This window comes from Strix uralensis, chromosome 3, assembly GCF_047716275.1.
Source record: "Strix uralensis isolate ZFMK-TIS-50842 chromosome 3, bStrUra1, whole genome shotgun sequence".
NCBI lineage: Eukaryota > Metazoa > Chordata > Aves > Strigiformes > Strigidae > Strix > Strix uralensis.
Window position 1 is genome coordinate 75,745,070 of NC_133974.1, and position 27,362 is coordinate 75,772,431.

At 38.6% G+C, this 27,362-nt stretch overlaps 1 protein-coding gene across 6 annotated transcripts in view; it reads right to left on the bottom strand.

Moving 5' to 3' along the window:
* UTRN (utrophin) overlaps positions 1–27,362 on the bottom strand; it is a 387,351-nt gene that overhangs the window by 126,821 nt on the left and 233,168 nt on the right. For all 6 annotated transcript variants that reach the window (XM_074862944.1, XM_074862945.1, XM_074862943.1 and 3 more), the window contains 2 exons: positions 7,088–7,260; positions 1,052–1,208 (listed from right to left, as the gene is read on the bottom strand). In XM_074862944.1, coding sequence (XP_074719045.1) covers positions 1,052–1,208; positions 7,088–7,260 — 330 coding nt within the window. The remainder of the gene's footprint in view (positions 1–1,051; positions 1,209–7,087; positions 7,261–27,362) is intronic.

Here is a 27,362-nt window from a genome sequence, read left to right on the forward strand (position 1 = left end):
TCAAGAAACAAAGATCCTGAGTTTATGCTAATAACTCTATTTCAAAGACTAAATTAAGGAGAAACGGATGCAGATTTCCTTAAGCTCTTCTATTTTGGAGTTAAGTCTCAAAAGTGCTGCTCATGTCAGGCTACTTTTACTGTAGTTCCTCACAGTATTCTGAGTATTTCTGTATTACTGGTTTCCCAAATTCAATTTTTGCCCTCACTAAACACCACAGCAGAAGAGACATCAGTGTTGTGCTGGTGGAGAGGAACATAGTTGTTATGCAATTAGCTATATAAAGCTGCATTTGTTCTTCTTCCTTGTTTACACCATACAGAAAAACAAATACTATGATAAGATGGAAGCAGCTTTACTAGAATGAATTTGTCCAATGGCAAATACATCCTAACTTGATTACTGATCAGAGTTGGTGAGACAGACACTACATTCTTCATGAATGAAGATATGTTGTAGATGCAACAGAGTTTTTTACTGTAAAAAAATACTTAGGAATTAATACCCTATTATGTACAAAACCAGTACAGAACTAGCATAACCAGAGGTGGAATAGCATGTTATAGTTACAACAGTACAAGGCATACGTAAGTTTTAATTCTCAAAAACACTTCTGAGTCATCTCTGCAGTATAAATCTCCATAGGGTGGGGGGCTACTATTACTGGTCAATTTAGTAACATGTAGAAAGCCACTTTACATAATTTTACCGAATTTACATTTAACATTGCTTTTACAATTCTTGTTCAGTTCTTACTTTTGTATGCCTTGTAAAATATCAGTTCTACACCTGGTAGGAATCCAAAACCATCAGGAAACATTAAAAAAAATGTGTTTGGACTGAATATATGTATCAGAAATCCTTTACATGAAATTTTGTAGAAAGTATCTCATTTACTGGGCAAGGTGGGGAAGCAAAAGAGGTGAAGACCTGGAGCTTTTTTTTCTAGAAATTAGTCACTAGGAAGTGTTCATCATTTCTCCTGTATTCAAATTTGCTTCATTCTATTACTCACAGTAGTATATTTATCTATAAAACTTAAGTATCTTACTTTGCAGTGGTCATACTGTTGCTGTAATGTTGGAACATCCCCTCCAATGGGCATTTGCTTTTTTAGTTCTTCATCTTTTGCATTCAGCCATTTGATTAACTCTTCCAGGGATGTCAGCAATCTGTTCCATTTCTCTGCACTGGCCTCCAAGTGAGCCCTGTGAAACAACATTAAAGCAACTTTGAAGCCCTGAATGGCAAAAACAGCACAGGAATCCAATAAATAAATAAAATTGCTCCATTATTAAGATAGGAATGTTTCAAGTGTTTAAGTGCAAAGCAACTTTCTGTTCAAAAAAAAAAAAAAAAAAAAAACAAAAACAACTCTACTTCATAACATTTTGCCCAGCAAATCAAAATAAGCAGAGGAAAAATGGGGGAACACAGACAAATATGTACCTGATGTTTTCGGTTATCTAAAGCCTTGAACACTGCACATCTAAGCAACATAAAGAAATTCTGTGTTTTGTTGTGACTCCACCACTGCAGTGCACAAAGTACCAGTGTCGTTTCGTGAGCTAAAGCACTGCAAAACTGAACTCTTTCATGCCAGGACCTTGACTCTCCAGCAGAGAAAGCAACAAGTTCTCCCAGCAGTGATCAACAGTACACTGCCTCTGCTGCACAATGTATCAGTGCCACAGATTATTTAATACATTATCTTTAGTTGATGGTGAGTTACTAGATAATTAACACAGTGAATCTGTCCCTCAGTTTAATTGTCAAAAAGTTCAGATTCCACAATACCCCAATCAATTTTCTATGATTTTTCAAAAATACCTTGATTTGATGACTTCTCCCTGTCAGTGCCTATGCAGCTGCACGGAAATCTTTGACAGGAACCAGCTACCCCTCTTTTACTGCAGTCGTTCTACGTTATGGATTTGAGACCAGCATGTTTATACCAGTAAACACAATTACTTTCTCTACACAGGTGATGGAGTAGAACAAAGTCCTTCTCAGTGTAATTTGACACCAGCTCTGTACCCTCCTGTTCCACTTCTGACAGATGAGTGAACTGAACTTTACTATTGTTTCCTACCTTTTCCCTTTCCTATTTTACACATTTTTTTAATCTTTTTTTTTTTCCGATTCACTGTACCTCACATCTTGAAACTTTTACCTGCCTTCTCTTGTGTTATCATATCAAATGGCATTTGACTGAATGTTTGGGACTGATATGACAATGGTTGGATTAAAGGGGTGTTGTGCTGCAAGGTTAATTTCAAGGCAAGCTTAGGTCTGGGTACGCTGGGATCTCCCAGGGACAGGGTAGATGAACCAAAAAAGCGGTCAGTGAGAGTGTATGGGGGTGGGGAAGATGCAAAGAAAAAAAAAAAATCCCATTTCTGAAAAGGATAAACTAACTTTAAGAAAAGGAACCTATTCTCCTTCACACCATTCAGGAAAGCTTAGGTAACTCCTTGGGGAAAAAAATAAAATTGAAGTACTTGCTAGAAGTGACATTTTACTGCCTACAGTTTTGTGCATCACAGTTTCTATCATCCCTTATTGCTCTCACCAATACCTTTTCTCTCAACAAGGAATTCAAACCAGCTGTTCGTAGCTCAGGCCTAAACAGCTGAGCCAACATCCTGCCCTGCAGTGAATTACAAGAGAGCTATTGCATTTGAGGTTATACAGGTACCAGGGAAGAGTGTTCTGCAGGCCTTGGTTTGCAGACCAGCAGCTCCTGAGTGAAATGTACTATCTCAGCTCTCCTGGCCTCTTCTGAGTTCTTTAATACTCACTAACCAGAACTAATATCAAGACAACCAACTTGTTCTTCCCATACAGGCAGTATTAACTGTCCAGCAAGTTAATGCACAAGGCACCTGCTTTACACCTGGAGCATTCACTATAGCTGGCCCCCGAAGCCCCCAGCCACGCACAGGGACACACTCCCAACAGCATGGGATGGTCCACGTACAACGTTTACCTTCTGCTTTTCACAACTAGCTTGACATCCTGTCAAAAATTCCCTCAGAAATACCAATCTGCAAAGCACTGCATATGTTAGCCTCAGGTGCTAGGTACTCAGAATCAGCCCTCCTTTCTGGAAGTGAAACCAGAGTTATATTGACTATTAATTAGGTAAGGCAGCCCACATCTGAATTCACAGTTTTGCTGTTAGACCCACAGATTGTTACAAAAATAAATCATCTTTATGAATTTCTAGAAGCAACCACAATTAAAATGTTCAGATCTACAGTTTTTCATACATTTGATAGTGATACTTCTATTCATCGTGACTTATTACTGTATCTAGCTCATTTAAGCAGCTAACACCTCTAAAAACTGGCACTCCCTGAGGCTTCAGGATTCCGCTCTAATTATTTAGTGGAATTCTTGTATACAAAATGACTTAGAATTTTGTAAGAGGAAAAAAAATCCCTGCAACTAGTTAAAGGACAATTTAAGGGTGACTCTCTGTTAATTTAACTTACAGTGCAATAATATTAATAGTGAAAAAAACTAATTTGATATTAATATGAATGATGTGGCATGTGATACTAGATTCAGTGCATTGTAATTTACTGCTAATGAGTACCCACGTGCCTGCCAGATTAATGACAATAGCAAAATATCACTAGCACATGTTTCAAAGTGCAGTGCAAGCTAAACTCGTGGGGGTAAAGCAGTAAGGGGTGGGGAGGAAATGGATTACACTAACAGGGACTTTAAAATTCCTCACTGAACCCAAAGTGAGCTAACCTCTCTCTTGAAAGGTCAGGAAAGTTAAGAGAAAAAAAATACGCAGGGGAGAACATATCACATCTGCCTGGATTGTTCCTGAATGTTACCCTTCTAATCTTGTCAGAAGCAACACTGACAATAAAAGGGAGATGCAGCAGCAGCTGAAGAGTAGACACAAGCATTCAGTTCTCCTGTGGTGCGGAGACATGTGCATTCAGTAAATCTCATTCAAAGCAAATGCTGCACAGGAACAAAGGAACCAAGATAAGCTCCAATTTGCATTTCAGTGTAAAATTTTAGTATCACATTTACATTTGTCACACAGACATTATCAAAGAGAACCAATAAACCCTGTTGAAGATCTGGAATGTTTCTTGGGCTTCTTTGCTTTCAAAGACAGGATTTCTGGCCTTTGTTTTAGAATTGGTACTTCTACCGATACACAACCTGCAAACAAAGCTTCAGGTGTTTCTGCTTATGTGATCAATGAATTGACAATCTGCAGGGATAAACCAGGTCAAGTGGTGGCTTAAGAATCTGCTCTGATAAAAACACAGGTCAGTTACAGATGGTTGTTCGGTTTTGAGCACTGGTTGGAGCAATATTCCCCAGCATCAACCACCTGGTATTCAGAAGCACTCCTAAGCAAATCCTGGATGAGCCTGAAAAAAACAGCTGACCAAATTGAGAGCACCCCCACACCCCACATCCCTCAGGCTGGATAAAACCATTCAGAAAAGCAGGAACTCTGACATAACTTCCCTCTGTTGACCCCAAGAGGCTCTCTTCACAGCTGGAGACCTCCTCAGCTTTTGCTTCTGCTATGGAGGTAACACTTTTCCTGCTGAGCAACAAGGGAACAAATGGAATAAAAAGATTGGTGGGTGGTCTAAATATAGAGGATCGTTCTCTGTTTCTCCCATACTTTTACCTCTACCCTCCCCCAAACACTAACACCCTCTCACCTCCTGCCCCAGGAGAAAAGAATCCCTCCTAAACATTTGGCTTTAAAGGGCAGACCCACACAAATCTGCAGCTTTGTTTTCTTCCTGGGAATAAGATAATAGAGAAAAAGAAAGACATGTGGAGAAGTCTACAAGTAATTTCAAGGAGAAGTATAGTTCTCTCAGGTGGTGTCATAGTCACTACAAGTACCAGTTTAAGTAGTTTCCATGCATTTAAAAATATGTCACAAGACTGATGCTTTTCCAGTTTGGAAATCGCTTTAGTTACAGCAGCCAGGAAGTAAAGTCAACACGGTGACTAGCACCATTGGCTCTGGGGACCGAATTGATGAAATAAAACTCATACTATCCCTAGGGGAGAGCAGTACTTTCATCAACATAATCAGAATATAGACATAGCTGAAAATATTCTAAAAAACTTAGAGAAACCTTAATTTAGAAGCACAGTCCCACGATAAGACCCATAACAAAATAATCAGATTTTTCAGTCATCAGTCCTAGCATCCAACATGGTTATGTGCTATTCTCACAAAACTCATCCATACAGTTTTGTTTTCAAATTCATCTTTGAAAAAAGGTACACCAAAAAAGCAAAAATTGAAGACAAACAGCTAGATCAACACGCTGACTTCACATCAGTTCTATGCTTTGTTATCTCCCTGTGAAGGCTTTCAGCACTCTTGCACAAGTTAGAAAAGTGAACTGCAATCAAAGAAGAGGGCAAAATACATGAACTCAGAAATGCTCTTTTCAGTGGCAACTGAGATTTGAAAGGTTAATTGCTTGTCTTATATTTGCTCCTTGCTGCAAGGTTAATTCCAAGGCAAGCTTAGCTTTGGATATGCTGCGGGGGGAGATACAAAGAAAAAAAAAAAAGTCACATTTCTGAAAAGGATAAACTAACTAACTTTAGGAAAAGGAACCTATTCTCCTTCACACCATTCAGGGAAGCATTCCTGAATGTCAGTTTTCTCATCCTTGCCTATCTTCTACTTGTAGCTGAGTGACACGTGACTCTGCAGCACTGCAGGTACCAGCAGAGTAACACAAACACTGCAAACATCAATGCTGTTCAGTGGGATGCACATGTCATATCTACACAGAAGTGAAAAGACAGGTCCATACTCAGGAAAGCAAGTATTCCCACTTTTCTGAGCATTCACTGCACAATCACTGTCTCTGTGTTACTGCCTTGGAACTCACAGCTGGCCAGGGTAAACGGCTTGAAGGCCCTTATTTTGGGTCACCAGTTTCTCACAAATTATGATCAATCCCAGGAAAGGCCTAGCAACTGAACTGTTCTTGCTAGAACCCCACAGTTGCCAAGTTATTATCTTATGAGCATGTTTTTGTCTTTTTCTCATTGATGTATTTGTGAGTAGGGCTCATAACAGCCCAAGTTTACTAGCTCTTGAATTAAACTACTTCTGTGGTAGGGCCAGTCTCTGCAAGCCCCCACACTGAACTGCTTCCTTCCTCTGGTTCAAGCTCTGCCTACAGGCTTTCGTGGAGCTGATTTACCTCTTTCACTTAACTGTTCAGCAGGTTGGTGATGGGATAAGTGGAGACGAAAAGTAAATGTCACATTTTCTCCTCTATCTCACTGTTTCAAACTCTTGTACCTGAATTTCCAGCTCAAGTCATTTTTCTGGCCTTTGGAAAATTCATATGAATGCTTAACATTATTCTGTTCTATTAAAAGAACAGTTTCCTTTAATCAACAAGCGAGCCGTTACAATTAGAAGCTCTAGAAAATCTTTTCTATGTAATTCATTTTAATGTAGAATTTTATTCACATTAATGAATATGGTAATATCTACTTCCAAAATGACATCGCAAAGATTTTAACAATGACTACACTTAAGACAGTCAGTGAGTTTGGCACTGGGAGGGTCAAAAAATTGTAAAATGCATTCATTGATTAATATGCATTTTAAAACATTTCTTAATTGTATAGCAGTAATAAAAAAATTTTACTACCAATATGGATCAAGACACTTAAGATGCAAGTCCTATCAAATTATTCATTTCAGTGGTAAAAACAAGAACAACAAACCCCTGATTTCTCCTCACAGTAATTGTAGATTCACAGAATTACTTCATTGACATTGCTATCAATTTACAATAAGGAAAGATTCATCATACTTTCTGGAAAATTTTGTACAGATTGGCAAGTTACAACTGCACAGGTCTGGAGAGAGAAACAGTAGTTAAGCCTGCATGGTGACCAAGTGCACCAAGTTTTTCTACTTGCACTCAGGGGTCCTTTATGGAAGAAAAGGGAGATTTCACTTCAATGCTGTGGTCATATTTCTCGAGCCTTTTAGAAGACAGCAACTGTGCCCCATTCATGTCTTAACATTTTCATTACTTACCTGATGTTAGCTGACTTTGCCTTCAGGTCATTCCAGCGTTGGTTCATGTCATCAAGCCGGTGCTGGAGCAGAGCAGCTTCCTCAGAGTTTCCCAAGGCTTTCACCATCTTCTGTCTGTTTCCATCAATGCTTTTAAAGATGTCATTGTGGGCATCAATCTCAGCTTGGATGTCCTGAAATATCAGCAAGGAAAGTCCAAACATCTTAGTTCACCAAATAAAGGGAGAGCTTATTCTCGTTAGTACTCCTAAGCACTAGGACAGAGCACGTAGTCTGACTTTCTTGGGTGACTCTGAAAAGAGATGCGGAGGGGAAAACCTGCGACCTTATTATCGTCATAAAAGATCTAGCTTTCTTAAGTGTGAGAAAAGGAGTTTGAAAGTCATCCTTGATTGTGAAACAGGACTTAGAACTATGAACACTAAGTTCTCTGCATGTTTTTGTAGCACTGAAGGTAACTAATTGTCTACTATTCTCCCACGCATTTCACACAGTGCAGCATTTGCAAATGCACTAGAAATAGTTTCCTGCTTACAAATTACACAGATTCAGCCTTAGCTACGTTGTCTCTTTCCTCTTTGAAATAAAGCATTGCAGAAACCTTACATAGCCCAGTGAAATTCAAACTCTATGTAGTGCTTTAGGTCATACTCAATGAAAACTTTTAACTAAAACCTATGTCCTTAAACTACAACTAAATGACTACAGCTACCACAAGTCCATTTTTACAATTAAACTACTGTATACCAGGGCCTGCAATATATGAAGAGGTAGACATAAAACAGCAGGATGTATTATAAACTGAATTTCACAGTAAATACCGAAAAGAAAAAGAAGTGCTTGTGATTTCAATTCAGCTTACTCATTTCTCCTCCACTTAGAAATTAAGCATTTTATTCTCTAATCTACCATCTGCCTCAAGAAACACATTACAGATGTTGTCTTCATCTAAGTGAGCACATTATTATTTTTAAAACACATTATAAGAGCAAACAAAACTTCCCGCATCTCCGCCAATGCTTTCTAGCATCTATATGTCTATGTATGCTCTTCCAACAGAGCAATGTAAATGTGTGGGGAGCCAGGAGATGTACTGGCTGTCTCAATAGGATTAATCAGTGAAGATTGTGACAGGAACTTGATGCAGATGTAAACAAACTTCTTCTGCAAAGAAAGAAATTCAATAACTGAAATCCCTTAAAAGGTTTTTATTCTTCCAGACAACTCCTCAGTAATCTCCATCTGTTCCCAGGAGCTGGAAAGGAAGGGGCTCTTGTACCTCCCCATCCTCAAGATGTAGTCCTGCATCTCAGAATGGCTGCTTGCACATCTACAATTGATAGATGGAAACAGTGGAAAAGTAGCTATTTATTTGAGACAGCATGAATGTTTTCTTCAGTCAGGGAAGAAAGAAAGAAGACGTAAGGATACAGCTGGAGAAACGGGGGTAGGGGAGAGAGAGAGGGAAAAGGTGGGGGTCGGGGGGGCAGGAGGGCGGTGAGAAAGAGGGAGGCAGGCACCAGTGAAGCTCTGGCTCTCCAGCTGAGCTACTATGTGACTTTGGACAACTACCTATTCTTTGCCCTGAGTTTCACTACTTTAAAACAGATAAAAAGACGCTTTTGCTCTCTTTAAACCATCCTGATAAAAATCACCATTCTGAAAATAGAAGCAATGGCTTTTAAAACCGAAACGGAAGTGTCTGATGATGAAACAACCCAAATAAGACTGCACAGTCATCAGTTAAACAAATCAGATGCTTATCTGAAAACATTTGCAGCTCCTGTCCTTACATCTCCCATACAGAAGCAGACCCAATGAAAACCAGCTCAAATCCACACAGCAGGAGATACAACCACATACAGCAGTTACAATTTTAATTGCACACTAATCTGTGCTACAGAAGCCTGGTCATGTCAAATCCATTTCTATACCTCTTTAAAGTTACAAAAGAAAACTTCATTGAAAACAAACTGATCTTTAATCTTCCCTTCTACAATCACAATATTCTCTCTAAAGCTATTGAGAACCTTCACAAAACATTCTAGCTTTGATTACATTTGAGAGGACACTTAAGCATGCATGCTTAAAAATGTTTCATTCATAGAATCATAGAATGGTTTGGGTTGGAAGGGACCTTAAAGATCATCTAGTTCAAAATGGGTTTGATTCTTGCATTTGCCAGTCACCATGTTACACTGATTAAGGCACAGTAAATCTGCTATTCACATTCTTGAGTCCCATCTGTGATGGCCATGTTGTGACAGCTCAGTTCAAAGAATCAACTTTGCTAATTAACTTCTCTTTTCTGATTTCCATTTTCCAGGGAAAAAAAAGCAGCACTGCCAGCTGATGGATAAACCAACAGGGCTGATATTAAAGTTAATGAATGCCAGCACACCGAGCCCTCAAAAAAAAAAAAGAAAAAAAAAAAGAGAGCAAAATCCAAACAACATGTTTCACATCAACATGCACACGGAAGACAGTGCAGCAGGAAGGTGGGATGTGGGATATTGCTAATGGCAACAGATGGACACGTTAAGTTAGTTAGACCCCAATAATGATATAAAAGGAAGGTTTTTATTCGGATATTGTCCTCTGTTGGAAGGTTAACAAGGATGATGGGCTCCCATCTTGTCCTAAGATTGCCATAATTGGCAGCAGTTGGTAGTAATCTCCTTTACTTACTGTGTTATCATTATCTTTCAATTCTTATGAGATTTGTAAACATGTTGTGGTTGCCCTCGCTTAGAATTTCTTATTTCAAAGTGGGAAGAACTCTATCCATTCAGTACATATCCCAATTCACGTTCATCCTGATCTATTATTTCTCTTTCTCATGACTTTTTCTTGGTCACTGATTTTCCATATTCTTCTCCATTGTCCTCTATGTGGCAAAAAAAGATCCTTGCTCAGGACCGAATCTCAATTTTTCAGTACTTTAAAAGCAATTATAACCACTTCCCTGTTATCGCATGGAAGTTCCCGTATCCAGAGTCACAGGAGAAGCACACTGGAGGATGCAGGAGAAGAGGTGGAAAAAAAATTCTGTTGCTTTTGCTACATAAAGATGGGGACACAACCATGAAACACCATCGTTCTTAGGCCAACGCAAAGGGGATCTGGGCCAGAGTGCTCTCCCAGTTCATGCAAAACAAAGCAAAGCAAAAAAAAAAAACCAAAACCAAAGAAAAAAGAAACCTAAAGAAATACACACTGCAAAAAGAGAACTTCTTCCTAGAAGAAATTCATAGTTCTTAAACTGTAGTTACATAGCTTTATCAACGTAATTTTCAGAGGTATTACTACAGAGATGCTGTATTTTTTGCTAATTTCGTAAATATTTATGTGCACATATCTGTTAAACTGGATTTATAATTTATTGGTATGAGGTCAACAGATCTGTTTACATGCCCAAGGGATTTCAGGATTAAGATCCTAAATTAAGAGAAAGCTCTTTGAGGAAAGAATTCATCCTACATATAAATCAAGGAGCAAGTTTCAAAGCTTTGAAAGACAAGAGAAGAAATAACTAGGTTGACATTTATACATCTACTTCACCCTAGTCATGCTATTAGAAGATTGCCACTTTCCTTAAATTCCTTTTAAGAATTAAGATCAGACTGCTGCCTGTCTTTTCCACTTTGGCCTGGTGATTTCAAAATCCCCTTATCTCCATTCTGAACCTCAGAGTTCTTTGCTTCTCTCCCTCTTTACCCCTCTCATGGTGCATGATTTACCTGCAGGTTTCAAGCCTTCCTTTTATGCTTGGATCTGATTTTAAAACGTCTCCATAATAAGAAGCCTCCTTCTTGCTTTAATTTCAATTAAATAAAATACTAAATTATCATATAATGACAATTGAAGAGCATGTGTCTTTAAAGAATGTATAAATATGGTATGTGACACTCAATAACACTATAGATGGCAATTCTGAAAAGGACCCAAAGACACAGCTGACTTCAGTTGGAGTTGCTACTGGAACAGCCCAAAGGCAGACTAGAGAAACTTGCCCAGGGTAAAAGAAAATATATGACAAAAATCTGAATGGAACCAAACTTTGTGACTCCAACTCCAAGATCAACCAGCTATCAAAATCTTCTTTTTCCGTCTTACAGACTGCAAGGATATTTTAAACAGTTACAACATTAGATATAATTGTCCTTTGGAAACTATTAATCCTTTAAAAAGACAAAAAAAAAATCCTTTAAGATGACAAAAAAAAATCCAATGGAAACCAACAGCATTCCCATGATGATGGGCATTCTAGTGCCTTTTTTCTGAATGATGAGTCCAGAGGGCCTCTAATTCACTCTGCAATCCCCTAAACTGTTAGCATATTCACTTCTACTCATGTTTTTTCAGATTTTATTCGTTTACACTGCCTTCACTGGTTTATTGCCATTAACACTGGCAAAACATTTTCCTCTTTAAAGTGCCCGAACCCTTCTGTTGAAGGTAAAAACATGACTGGTGGAAGAAAACTCCACATTTCCACACCAAAAGTAAAGTGGAAGAAACGATGCATTTTATAACACACAGAATGTTACTCTATTCCATTCTCACCATTAAGAATCCTAGAGTACTTGAGCTTTATGATACAAAGATCTAAATCAGGGAAGTTATTTTATCCTGTAAGGTAAATAAACAGATGTTCCTATAATGTTACAGATTCTATTATAAAGATTCCTTAATCAAGTTTTTATTACATATGATATGACACAAAACTCAACTTAGTCTCTTACAAAAAAGGTCAATAGCATTCTATACCAAATCATAACTTCACAGGGTTTTTTAAAACAGTTACATATAGGACTTATCAACATTTTACTCCAATGTTTTTTAAACCCACTATACACAACAAAATTCTGTATTACACATAAATTTTTAACTATTCTTATGTTTATTAGGAAACAGAATTCCACTGATTTTTATAAACATCTGATCACAGAGCAGGGATAGCAAGTTATGGCACACAAACCACGTGTGGTTTGCAAGAAATGGACGTACAGGTCCAATGCTGATGCTGTGCCACAAGACTGGCAGAGTTTTGTACTGGCACACAGACTGCTATGTAATTTTAATCCCCCAGGTGCAATCCACAGAACAGGCAGTTGTGGCTTTTGAACCACACGGAGATCTTAAGAGGAGTTAGTAGGGTTGAGGTTGACTATTCATGAATGAAAAATAGCTTGAAAAACTACATTTTCCACAGCAAAGGTTACCCCCAGGCTATTTTGCCAGGACAGTTTTAACTTCTACCCAATACAAATATCATGCCTGTGACTGGGATAGGACAGCAGGTACATTGGTTCAGGTACAGGGAACTGCAAGTCCCACACAAATGACTGCCCATTGCCTTCACTGACAGTGTTCAAGTCAGCAAAGACATAGTTACAGAAATGCTGCACTTGTGTCCTTTAGAGGTCAGGAATAAAGGTGATGACTGCTCACCAAAGTATCTGCAGAAAACTCTTCCAGCTGGAACAGCTGGAACAAAAACATCAATGCCAACCAAAGGACATAACTGTATGCCATAGACATCAGCCAGAACATCTTTCTTTGAGGGCTCACAGCAGGTAGCAAGGGAATGGATTATTTTTTTTTTTTTTTTTAAATAGCAGATTGTTTAGTCTATATTGAACCAGATACATTTTAACTGCTGCTGCCAACTGCCTCTGGGAACACTGCTGTGTCAGATGTTCCCTTTGGCCCCTGCTTCACTCAGAGCTTTCCACTTTTTAATGACTCTTAAGGAGGGAATAAGAATTAGGGCATGAAACAGGCATATGAAAGTGGCCATTGTGACAAGGAAATGGGACTTTTATTGCTCTCTTCCTTACAAATGCTGAGGGTAGCAGAGTGAGAGGGATGATGTTGCAAAGAGATGGTAAAAAAAAAAAAAAAGGAAAAGCCTCTGAAGAATCCAGGTACCCATCTCATCCAGGGAATCAATCTGGTGTCAGAGGACAGTCATAACATTAGAAAGGCTCATCCCATCTGCTGTTTCAGAGGCCTGCAGTGGCAGTTGCTGTTAAGCAATCAGTTTATAATGAATTCACATTTAGAAGAGCAGTACACATGCAAAACCCTTGGGCAGAATTGCCATTATCATAAATCCACCAGTGGCAGAAGTATGTATAAAGACAGACATTAAACCTCTCTAAAGTGTCATACACAGACCACACTTGGTATCACTACAGCCACTGTGGCTGTAGTATAAGATCAAAGCAATTCACAGGAGTAATTTGCTTTAGATATGAGAAAATTAATCACTACTTAAGCTCTCAGATATTTCAGGAAGAAAAAAAAACTTTTTTGGGAAAACCCACTGTGGGATATTTTTCATATCTAATTTTCAAATGCTTATACTATCAAAAGCCTTGCACCAACACTTCACGTTTCCAAAAAGCTGTCTTGACTTGCGCTTAAACCTAATGGATAGTACCTTAACAGGTGACATATGGTGTGGGTAAGGATTCATTTCATCACAAGAATGATGATGCACTTAAGAAGGCTGAGAATGCCAGCCTGCCTTTGACAACCTCTGCGACTCCATCACATGGCACTGACTCAAGATCTGAGGACCATCATAAATCCATTAATACTAATTCCAGCAGTCACATAATTGTGACTGAACAAAGCCACAGCGGCCCTACCCGTTCCAGTGCAGTGCGACTCTGCTTTTGCATAGGAAGGGAGTGCCATGCAAGTTTCTGCAAATGCCATCTGGCTTCTGCATTACGACCACAGTAACAGCATTCGTCATTCTCTCCTTACAACATATATTAATGAATCTCGCTGAAAGTAGCTTGCAAGCCAGGATCACCGTCACAACACTGTTTCTCCTGGCAGCAAACTCCTCAGTTAGAAAGAACAGGATGGGTGTGTGGGGAATTGTGAGAGGGAGACATGAAGAAGGGGAGGAGGAGGGGAACTTTCTAAAAAAAAAAAAAAAAAAAAAAAAAAAAAAACCCAAACCAAATTTGCTCAATAAGAAGAAAACCTGCTCAATAAGCCCAGATTAGAATTTGTGGTCAAAGTTCACCAACTAAAACGTTAACTTTCTTCTCCAGCACCATAGCATCCTCCTACATTGTGCCACAAATGTCAGCACAATAGACAACAAAATGACACAGTAAGCTTCAACCTAAAAAATATGGCAGAGCTGTGAGACATGTAAGTTTTGCTTTTGTTGAGAACTACTATGATCAATTCCTTTGAGATGAAATGAGACAGTGGAGCATTCAAAATCACAGGGGATAGCACGGAGTTTGGAAATGCCAGGGCTTGTATAGTACAAAAAACATTAGAAACACTACTTTCAAAACTTGTGTCTTAACTACATCATGAAGCATCTCAAAGACTCCAGCATGTGTCCTACTCTTTAGAGGCTACCAGCAGCAATTACAAAAGAAGAGTGAAGCCCAGCTGACATACTGGGAGCAAGAGAGAAGAAAGTGATCTACACAGTGAAGAAATCATGTCACAAATGTTTTCGTCTATTGCTACTAGCTACTTTCGGAAGAGTCATGCTGGTGGGATATTGAACACTATGTGTCTCATTAGCTTCAAAGTCTGTTACTGTAGGAAAGTAAAAATAAGAGTTTAAAAAACCTGACAGACCCAAACCAGTTCACAACAGTTCACAATCCTTCTGAGGATCCAGGCTTCTTATGATTTTGAAATTAACCAAAATCATTATACAAACTCAAAACAAAACCAACGTATCTTCATTTTATTTTATGAGACTTTTAGGTTCATTTAATAACACTTATTATACCACTGTTCAGGTGACCAGTGCTGATTTGTATTAAAAAAAACAAACTGAAGTTTAGAACTTGAAGATAGAAAACCACAGAATCGGGCTTTACAATCTGCTACCTTGCTTTGTGACCACAGTATTTATTGTCTATTAATGTGTAATTAAACTACCATATATTTTCTTACAGACTTTGTTCTTGCAGGGCGCAGGAAGTTTGTATAGAGAGACATTACATTAAAAAAACCCAAAGAAAATGTAATATGTAAAGCCAAGCCAAAGACGGTTACAAACGTATGATTCGGGTGTCATTGGAAGTGCTGATAATTACATTAAAACAGTCTGGTTTTGAACAGTTTCATGTCTCTCACTAATCAGCACCATCACTGCAAAGTCAGGCCTCCTGCCTCTCAGCATTACTGCTACCAAACATCCTGGTACGAGAAAGAGTAACTATCTTGAATAAAAGAACAGATGAAACGATGGGAAAAGTGGTGCATTCGTGGGAAGTAATTCTACTTAAAGCTACCATGAGATCCTCCAGTTTGACTAATATAACATTCAACTAAATTTAACAAAAAACTACAGAGCAGTTCCTTTATGTCCATAACGAAGTAAGGTACATAATGAAGTAAGGTAACAGGCATCCTGGAAAATCCCCTTATACTCTTGACTTAGAAAATCCAAACTTTTCTATCCATTCCTTTAAAAAAAAGAGAAGATGACCACAATCAGAGCAAATGCTCTAAAACTAATCTTGTGGGACTTGAAATGTGGATGGGAAGAAGCATTAGACTTCCCTATTTGAGAAGTGGTCAATCAGGGGTCACATGAGGACATTAGCAGCAACACAGAAAAAACCCTAAGTTTAACATGAACCTGCTCTTTTTATTGCATATTTTTAAAGGTATAACCTTTTTCAAAGGTGTAAGCATACAAAATTGTGCTTGTCATACCTTTTCAAATTTTGCCAGCAACTCACGTAAGCTGAAGTTCAGGCCAATCATCATTAAGCGTCCCCTGAAGCCTACATTTTCCTGGTACGTCTTCCAAGCCAGGTCTATAGCCTTCAAAATGTTTTTCTCTTTTTGCACCTATACCGTCTCAAAACTCTGCGCAAGCTCTTGCGTGTGCCCCTCTCCTGGGCTGTGTTCCCCCGGGGGCAGTTCACGCAGCACCATTGTCGCAGCCTCCCTATCCCCACTCCTTCCCACAGGCTGGGCACCTGGGGGTGAGCCGCTGACACCGGGTGATGCTCCTTGCGGGGTTAACCTGGCCCCATGGCGCTGTGGGAATCTCCTTGTCTCCACGTCTGGCCACAACTGCCTTCAGCTCACCTTGGCAATGACCTGCAGGTTCCAAGTGCTTCTTGAAGGCCTCAAGCTCAATGTTTGGTCTCAGTGACCCCAAGCAAGAGAAACTATACTCCACTGATATACAATGGATGCAGAAGGTGGGGAGGAGGAGCAAGTCCTTCCATGTTGCTCCATTCCAGGGAAAAAAATAAAAAAGAAAAAAAAGGAAAAAAAAATCCCCAGAGAAACTTCTGTTTATGGAAAGCACCAAAAGCCAGCTTTTTCAGAGAAGTCGAAATGGGACGAGGCACACTTCAGCCTAGGAAACACAGCAGCATGACTGGACAGGAGGCCACCTCTCCTCTCCCTGCCTTCCTCGCAGCCGGACACCAGCAGGCTGGTATTGCTACAGCAGTAACCAAGCCACCTACAGCCTTCTTCCCTCCACCTGCTTCACTTCGCCCAGGGGATGCTGTACTGCCAAACAGCCAAGGCCTATTAAAAGAAATCTAAAAAGTCACTTCTTTTGTTTAGGCAAAAAAATATCTCCAGCATGGTGCTGCAACTTCCAAAGCCTTCGCTGGGGATCTCCTCCTTTGGTCCTGTCTGCTCTGACAGCCGTGTGGTAATCTATCCCCGGCATTTGTTTATTATTGTAATCAGCATCCTCCCTTCCAGCAGCCCTGGTGCCGCTCCGAAGCCAAGCACACTCCCCCTTCCTGGAGGCCTCCTCACTGGAAAACCACCACCCCCCCTAAGGCTGCAAAAACCCCGGACAAAAAAATCCTCAGTCACCCCTTTTCCTTCCCCTAAAGGAAAGGTGGCTATTCAGTCACTGGACAGGTTTTGGAGCTGTAAAAGCAACCGGTGCTCCACAAAGCCTACAGGCACCCACTGCCACTCACCGGGCAGGCCCAGCGCAGGCAGATTGTTTTCATATGAGCTTTTGCCCGCCCGCAGGAAACCTGACACCCCAAGGGTGGCTACTCAGAAATCGCTCCATTGCAAACCATTCCCACTGGAAACCCTGTGTGCATGTGAAGGCCTATTTAAGCTACTATTAATGCTTTCCGTACAAGCACACATTACTCAAACGGCAAAAAGAGTTTCAGTAATAGTTGCCAGCAAGTCAGAAAATAATTAAAACCAAACCAACAACCCATCACTTGCAAAACCCATTATAACTATTACTCCTATGACCACGTTAGGAATCACATGCCGCTTTTACTTTCTAATTCACCCAACTGTCATTTGAAGTACCAATGAAGTCACCAATGACAAAACTTCCCTAAAAATTATTCTCAACTAGTGGGTTATACTGATACAGCCAGTATGGGTCAGGATTTTAAGAATAAACTCTGGAGAAAAAAAAATATATAAATAATCAGGAGTAGTAGGCTTTTTGCTTATTTTATTTGTACTTTGCCACATGTCTGTATGTTTTCTGTGGGCATATTACACAAACTGCAGAAGTGCTTGCAAAATACACTGAGAAAAGTTTTCCAAATAAAAAAGGCAGAACTAGAGCAGCTTTACTGCACAACTGACTGGCAAGCACAAACTATTTGAATTTATTTCACTGCTTATGGAAGCAAAACCCCCAATTATTAATGCAACATTATCTAAAACCATGTTCAAATACTGTTCTTTTCTAAACTATCCACTTACAGAAGGAAAATAACACATTAGAGTGAGAAAGTAAAACCAACCGGCAAGACATTTAACCACAATCTTTATTTGAGAATCTCTCTTCTCCTCCTGCAAGACAGACACAAAGTTTGGATCTCGATTCCTGTACACACTAAGGCTTCTTTCTGCTGCTCTTGCAGAAAAAAACCCTTGCAAAACAAGAAGAAATAATTATTTAAATCCACTTCAGAGGTGCTAGTGCATATAAAATGAAAATGGGTGTCAGGCTGGATTATAATGAAGCTTTGTTACTCCAGGACTGTATCCAAATAGACAACATTAATTTTATGTTTATTCTCAGGCTTCATACTTAAATAACTTGTTTCCTAATTTTCTGTTGTCATCAAAAATGTCACACATTCCAGATTTTTCAATACTATTAGATGCAAATGTAAATGCCCTCTAGGTACCATTTTGCAGAATTCTGTAAAAGGTAATCAAATATATATGTATATACACAGTGCTGGACCAATGCTTCCAGTAAAACTGCTTTGAAGATTATACAGAATAATAAAATACAATAAATGAAATAAGCTCTACATTGACAGCTATTTAATATAGCCTGTACCTGTAAAGACAGTAGTTCTGTAGACATGACAATGTCAGATCATAAGTTCCAGAAATACAACATAAACTGTAAAGAGTTTTATATTACTACTAAAATTTTCCTGATCAGTTTTGTCATAATTTTCCATAAAAATAATGTACATGCATTGTTGGCAACTAAAATGGAATTTTATAATGAAAACTACAGGTTGCACACAGATGAAATATCCGAATGCTAGTGTCCAAAGAAATTCACATTCTGAGAGCGTAAGCCCTTGTACAAATACACAATCTTCAGCTGAAAACAAGCAAAACACCAACAGTGCTGTAACAAAGCCTCCTCCAAAAATATTCTTGCAGATACAGAGATCCACAAATGGGAATTAAGAGACTGAAGAGCAATGCAGAGGAGTGTGTGCAATGGAGCTTCTTGTTACATTTTAATATTAGAGCAGTTCGGTGCTCGTCATGTCTTAAATAATGTGGTTCTCACACGTCTTAAACAATAAGACAAAACTGGATAAAAATAATATAACCAGCTAATAGCACTTTATAGCTATTGATAATGTTACTAATGGCAGCCTGCAAAACATAAGGACCATCAACGAAAAGCATTTTTATCAGAGGTAGAAAAAGGATGGTCAGCACATCAGCCTGTGACACAGAGAACTACGATCACGTTTGCTAGCAACTGCTTTTAGGAGTTGGGTTCTGAACTGCACACCCTGCAAATCCAGGCTTAAGAGCTTCATTATTTAGCAAGACACTTAATACAGGGATTATAAAACTAATAGCAGAATTGTACATCTAAAGACTTAGTACTACAAAGAATCAATTAAAAAACCTACTTTTTATCAAGTATAAATCCAGAAGTAACTGAATGTTAGGCTACTGGAAACAAGTGAACCAGCAGAATCAATGAATCCAAAACTAGGTAAGGAAAAAGAAAAAAAAATGTTATTCCCTTGCCTCTGGAAGGAAAAGTATCTGATCAACTTGGAGATGACCTTACACACATATCTGAAGTTTAATTTCAGGAAAGATAGAAGTCTTCCAGACTTTAATCTGCAAAACAAGATTAAGTATGTGCAAAGACACTATAAAGAATTTACTTCACACTTGAGATGATGTGCAAAAAAGGGAAGAAAACTGGTCATACTAAGCATAATTTGACTTTGGAATACAAACTAAAGAAAGGGGGAAAGAAAGGTTTTTTTTCTGCAAGAAAAATGTAAAAATAAACACCATCAAGAACCTTAAGAGTAAATAAACCAGGTTGTTTATACACAGAGCATACATATATCTTTTGTCACTCACAACAATGAGCAACAACAACAAAAAGATAAAAAGCATAGTGTTCCCTCGTGTGACTTGGATGTAAAGGATGCAGAGGTCAATAGGTGGTTACAGCAAATCAATACATTCTGGTTTCACTCAAGACATGCAGCTTCAGGCAGGAACACAAAAAATTCACTTGTTCAAAAGCATTGTGGTATTTTCTCCTGCCTTGCAAAACACCTGGTGTCAATTTGATCAGACCAGGATGAAGAGCTGTCCTCCTCTCTTCTACAGCAGGTCAGCATTTACAATACAGTATTTACAGCTCCAGCAAGGTCAATCCTACACTGAGACTCACCATCAACTGAACCCAACACCAGGGTTTCACTAAGCAGAGCTCTTCCAGCACAGCCTCGCTGATAACCTCTGCAGAAACCAAATCACTCAAGTGACATAGAACCCTAAGGACCAAGAATTCATCAAGACAGATGAACAAATCAAGCTCTTACCACAAAGTGAAAAAGGCGGCAGGATAAGAGAAAAGTCACATAAAGATGATTTCCCAAATTACCAATTAAGTATCTATTACAGTGGTGATTGTAATGAAGATTATGAATTACATGAAAGGGTTTGCAGAGTTCCTAGATCTTGGAGCCAAGGCACTACACTGGTTTGACTTTTTCTTCATTTATTTTTTTAAGACTAAAGGGTATCAGTTTGCCTTGGGAAGGTATTTTTACATGGATCAACCAGCCACATTCAGTGGTCTGCCCTGTGTAATATCTGCCATATTCAATGATGAGAGTTCTGCATTAGGTAAGCACAGATAGACTTCCTCAGAAAACGGGCTATGAGACTTTAAATCTCAAGAATAAAATTTGTTAGCATTCCAGATGAGATAATGTAGTCTTGGTGACAGGCAATGTTGCACTGCCGTGAAAGACTGGTAACGTACTGGGTGGTTCAGTGGCGATTTTTTTCCCCCCTCTCTTATTTCTAACTTTTCTGGACAACACATGGCCTTCAGCTTTATGAATCAACCATGATTTTCTAATGCTTTGGTCCTGAATATAAGTTGTGTGTTTTAATTTCTTTGAACTTCCCAGAAGCACCCCACCCTAAAAGCAGAAAATTTCAAATGTACTCAGAACACAAAAACCCAAAGAAGTATATCATACTTGAAGAATATCTAAAGGAGATTAGATGTCAAAGGGAAGTATGCAGGGAAGTACCACCATGGCATCCATTTCAGGCATGGAGACTGAGACTTAAGTTCCACTGATGGGACTGGCCAGAACATGAAGGTTTCAATCCTGACTCTAATTGACAGAATGAGGGAGGCAGCAGGGAGCATGGATGAAATCTGGCTTTCATGCCAGGCAGGAATTTCATCATCAGGTTGTTACTTCCTAGTTATCACTGGTCACTAAATAAAATGCTCCTATTGATTGACAGTCTATAAAGAGTTCACTGGGGAAGCCTCCTTCTAAGACTGTTAGCTGCCTTTCCTCCTGGTTTTTCCTTCTTTAGGTATGAGATACCAGTGCTTGCTTGCAATAATCACGCTGGAAATCAGCAAGGCACGAGGCACCTCATGGTCTTTCTACCTTTAATAACATCTTTAACTCTGCTCTCTTTGCACAGAAACAAAACAAACGAGTTGTCTTAGACGTACTTACTAGCATATTTATTAAAAAGGGTGAAATCGAAAACAGAGTGACAGTCTAGTGGCGATAAAACATGACAGACTGCCAAAGCAGCACACCCAAGGAAAAGATTCCAGAGGCTGCATTAACCTACACCCAGAGTAAGCATCTATTTTCCCAAGTTAAAAACATGGAATTTTCAATATTTCAGCCCAACCCAAAAATGGAGTTGTCCGTAAGATTTTCTTAACTGTGATGACAACAGTTTTCTAGCTCCCTGATAGCTTAAGTCTGAGAAAAGTCTCATTAAATCCATGCACAATACATGGGACAATTAAATACACATCTTTAAAATCATTTGTTACAAGAAGAAGGGCTTATTTATATATTTATTACTTGGTAAAGAATACCTCTCTCTCAAGATACTAAAACTGGCCAATGAAAAGCTGATTAATTTAGTAGTTTTTAGACAAGTACTCAATCCAAACAGTGGAAAGACCATGAAAATCATATTTTTATTTCAGAGTTGATCATAATTAACAGAGCATCTTATAACTCAGTATCTGTGCATTAAAATCTCATTCAATAACATATTGCACTCTCTTCCTACTTTACTTCTAAGGAATGGCATTAGACTCAAGTACCTATCAAGGATATATAGTGCCATTACAGTTCCACTGCATAATTTATCACTTTGCCACACTCCAAGGATAAGTACCCACGCACAACCTTTTGACTCAGTCTGTCCATATATTATTTTATGCTCTAATATTTTATACCTTTTCTTATATTCTTAGCTAGTTGGTTTTGGTTTTTGTGTTGGGTTTTTTTTTTGAAAGCCACTGGGAATTGGACTCTTCTCATCCAATGCAAATTCTAATCTCAGCCATAAAAATTTGCTTCAGCTGTAAGCTTTTCAGCCATGAACTTTCAATTCTATATTTGAATACTGGCTAGGTATTTGCTATATAAAAACAAATGAATATTGAGTTTCTAGCCTATCCATTAGCAAGATCATCTTCTGTAAGTAAAAAATGTATAAAGTATGTAATTTGTATTATTTGAAGTCATTTTTTGTCTATGAAGTCAGAAACCTCATAACATTTGTTAAGAAATGTGCTTTTATATCAACTTTAACATGCCATAATGGAACAGTCATAAGAAGATTACTCTTGTGAATATAGCAAATGGACATCTACTAAATAGTTCTATCAAACCACAGGAGGTCAATCTTCTAATCTGGCAAGAGATACCAAAGTATACCATTCTAATTTACCAAAAAGGTGGGTTTTTGTTTGTTTTCAAAGTTTACTAAAAAAAGATCAATGGCCCTGGACTACAGGGATGTTCCATTAACATTTACTTTAAATTTTTTCATGCTGTGGATACTGCATTAAAGCAGCAGCCCACAATGCCTCACCAACCAAACTGAATTATACTTTTTGCTGTGAGTGGATAAAGAAAAGTAGTATCTGATGGAAGGCTTACTTTAAAAGCCTTATGACTGATACCATAGGAGAACATTGTCTTCATCTAAATTCATTTTCAAACCATGGGATTAAATCCTAAAAATTTGTCATAAGATTAGGGTTTAAGTGTTGTGGCTCAGAAATAGTAGTAATTCTTTTCACTAACTATGTAATGATCCCCTGAGCCAACTCTGTATTATGTAATTTAAAGAATAAATTATATTCCTTTTTATCACATCTAGTGTGTAAAATGATAGCACTGAAGCTGCCAGGTACACCTAATTATTGCTTAGCAACACCTTAAGGGAGAACAAAAGCAATTCAGAGTTTCAGAAAGTAACCCTCTAAAATGTACTTGTGGCTTTTCTGGAGTAAGGTGCTCCAAGGAAGCTGTGTAAAGTGTGTAAGAATGCGAGAACATACCACAAAGACTGGAGAAGAGGGACAAGAGTGCAGACAATTGCATTTCCACAGCTCCTGCATGCAAGTCACACAGTGCAGTAGGTGTTGCTGAAAGCCCTCATCTGTTCATAGCAAGCACTTCTAAATAGGGAATGAAAGGGTAAGAAACCATCTTCCTCTCATGCACAGGATAACTAAGGAAGAAGATTTACTGTGTTTTTTAAAAGTTATAGAAAATCCTTTCCTCCACTCAGCTGCCCGTCCCCCAGTATCTGGCAGCCGTTACGATTTTCAAGCTTATAATTGCCTCCAGGCACCTGTGCTCCACAGCATACTACTACCCTACACCTATGACAGTTCAACTACAGGAGAGGCCTAACCGAACTCAGTATGCTCATATCTGCTATTTTTCTCCGTTTTGAACTTTATCCTGTTAAGCATATTTGAGACACCTTTCCCCTGGAGTAAGCTCCCAGCGACTACTCTGGTAAGTGACACCCATCATCTCTACTTTGTCCTGGAAAGAATTTGGCTGCAGTAATAAATTTGCATAGCTATCAAGGATTACAGAGAAACACAGTTACAAAACTAAGGAGAATTGAAGTCTCGAACATTTTCAGCCAACTAACTTGATTGTATTCCATTTAGTTTTCTAGCATGTATCTATGTCTCTGTTTACTTTTTGATCTACATTGTGACCATTATACAGCTAAATGAATGCTCTCAATCATATTTATCTCAGAAGAATCCTCTTTCAAGATTAAGCCCTATAAAGAGGAAGAAACTCATCTGGTTATTACTGAATTCAATATATGTTTCACTGACAAGGAAAACAGTTAAGCTAAATTCTATCAATCAAGTCACCACCAAGCGATTAGGACATAGAAGTCCTGCATCATCATGGGCCAGAAAATTAAATTGCAGCAGACCTGTGATTAGTCAGAAAAGAGCTTTGCATCTCCTTGGGAACTTTGTTTCACTCTTTCTGCAAAAAGCTCTTTTGTAACAACAAAATCACGTCATGACCTCACCCCAAACTGCTGCTGACTCTATAAATACAGTGCACACAGCAGCAACATTTGGCTCTACAGACACAATGAACAAAATCACTATAGCACTTCAAATACTCTGTCAGAATTAAAGAGCCTGTTCAAGAAATACAGACTTCACAATTTCTCGGAAATTCACATTTGATCTTTGGTCACAAAAGCATCACCTCATCACCTCATAAACATGAAGGTGATCATACAGCCTAAACATGATCATAACAAATACACTTATACTTTTTAGCTGCAAGACATATTTTGATTCATTTGTTCTCTCTTGATTTTTTTCACTTGTCATTCCTCCCCAGCATCAGTCTCAAAAGCAGGCTAGAAAGGTAAGGGAATAGAACAAAATCCTAATAATAATCTATGTTAGTAAAGAATTAGAAGATTCATGAAACGGATTGGTTTTATTACCTTTAAAGTAAATAGTCAGAAATATGCATTATAGGGTCAACTTAAGACAACCACTGATGATTAAGTGAATACATCCTGATATTAGCTGTCTGGCAGCATAAACAGCTTTTAAAACTGTCAGATAATGCAAGCTACATTTAATTTTAAATTTTTTTAAACACAGCTAACACAAACACGACAATCTTTGTGTGTTCAAGGGCTATCAAGAAGAAATTCAACTATTTTGTGCATCAGGAGAAGGAAAATTAGAGGCTTTAGGGTTCATTTGGTTTTCTGCTTCTGAACTTTTGAAATAATTGGATTTTTCCTATTTGTTTTATGTCATACCTAATTTCTTTACCTCTATCTCCACTGAACACATAAAGTGAACAATTTTTGCATTTTTTTTTTTTAACTGAAGAAGTTACATAAGTACTTAAATAAGTGTTACAGCTAATGTAAAAAGCCTTTAAAAGATCTAATTTCCGATCAAGGACTGCAAATACTCAATGCTGTTAAGAGATTAAATTATTTCATTTTGTAGCTGACACAAAAATGGGAAGCATCATTCTCATGTTCATTGCCTAGAACTCAAGCACATGGAAAGAACATGAGAGAGATCTCCACATGCAGGAGTGACAGTTCTGCTATTCATATCTTTTTGTATGTACATGTAATCGGATATTAATTAATTCTGCTTTAATCAGTGAGGGAAAAAATGAAAAAATACAATGCAACATCTCAGGTTAAAGAATAAAGTTGAAGTACAAATAGCAACGTTTCTGTTAAAAATGCCTTTGTTTCTGACTGAAAATAAGCTTCCAAGGCAGTTATAAAGCATTATAGAAAGCAGAGACAAGCCTCATCCAAAGACCTTAAAATTTAAGAACAGTAAATAAAAGACTTCACTTTTCAGAAGGTATCAAGGGAACCAGTCACTGTATGTTTTCTTGTTGCTGGATTTTAAATCTTATCCCCACACTAAAGCTTCCAACAACCATTATCTAAGGGCTGCGAAGGGAATACCATATGTTCTTAAGTAACAGGATGGTTGAGAGCAGTGTTTCATGTCATGCTGTTAATCTTTCTGGCATCTCCCACAGCAAGAGTTGTTCTCCGTTGCAGGGCCTGAATGACTGGCCTATCATCTTTGCTTTAGACAGGTTGTTTTGCTCTCCACTCCCCCGTTTTTGTTTTTTCAAACTGTTCAAGAATTCAGTCTCTGAAAATGATTCCCAGCATTTACCAGAGTGAGAAAGTAAAGTCTCAGGAAGAAGCACCCATTTAGATGCACCTTCCAAAACCATACCATACAGCTCCTATCTAGTTTCCTTTAGGGTTGCTATACGCGATTCCTAGTAGCAAATTCATGTTTCGTTATGTAAGTGTCAAACTAGCAAAAAATGCATTTTTGGTTACTTTTTTCTTTGTTCATCTGTTTTTACCTTTCAGTATACTGTGCAGCTCTTCAGTCTAATTTTTTTTCAGTGGCACATGAAGGAGAGACAGGAAGGTGCTTGGCCAAACTCCACCCTTAGTTATTCTCATGAGGTAACTCTGAACTCAGCAGGGCTAGATGAACATGACAAAAAATCCAGTCTGCCTTAACACCTGGTTTATAAGCTTTCTATTTGATAACTTGTTCCAATAACCACAGTCAGTTTACCAGACTCATTTTCCAGCTAAAAACTTCTCATTACAAAATCCAGAAAAGCAGATGGATGCCAAAGATTAAGTCTGTGGCATCTGCAGACTTCACCTTTGGCATCTGTAGCACTTCTGAAGTCAGCCCTCCCACATCCCAAATATAAAAAACCAAAATGATCAAGTGTCCTCCAGGTGTGTTGCCAGGACCAGCTGTGTTCCAGGAATCCCAAGCCTGTTGCGGGATGAAGGAGAAGAACTAGAATGAATATTCTCAGTATGCCCTCCAACTGAACAAGCTGTTAGCAGTAATTAATGTTTCAACGGATACACCCATAAAGGCTTAAAACCTGGAGCAAATCTGTTTAATTCAGAAGAGAGAAGGAACAGAGAGAACAGGAAAACCTTAATCATTCTCTTGTATATGTTCAAAACCAAAGCAAAGAGCAAAGGCCAAAACGGGCTGTGCTACCATCTCTACTGGCCCCAACGCCAGCCTTGTGCAACACATCGACACATGGAACAAATGCTGCTGCCTTGCTCTCAGGTGGCACTGTCACCCCTTAGTCTGAGGTAAGGCAAGCCCAGAAAAAAAGGTGCTCAGGGGAATGGACACAAGTGCAAGATGGGGGGCTGCTGCGGGCTGTTACCACACTCACACTGAGGGACTCAGAACTTGCTGCTGGATTTCTCAGTGCTACAGCTGTAAGCACACTTTTCTTTTGAAATATCCCATCTGACTAAAGTTAGTAAGCCCTGAACCAAATTTTCTCCCAGAAGGTTTATTATCTTTCTGCATGCTGTGCTATTTTGTCAACTAAGAGGCTCACATAGAGATCTTATCAGTGGCCTGTTGACAAAAGTAAAGAGCATTTACAATTGAAATTATGATAATATAATCTTTACTCTTGAAATATAATGGAAGCTGCATTATCCATAACTGCAGCTTTAGCTCTGGCTTGAACAAGCAGCTTATTTAAATACAATGTGCCTAAGGCTTCTCCAGCCCCATTTTCTTACTAGTTACTTTACGAGAAACAAATAGGTTTTCCAAATTTATTCATGCAGAGCTTTCATTGTTTAACGTTGGTCAAAAGCTCCA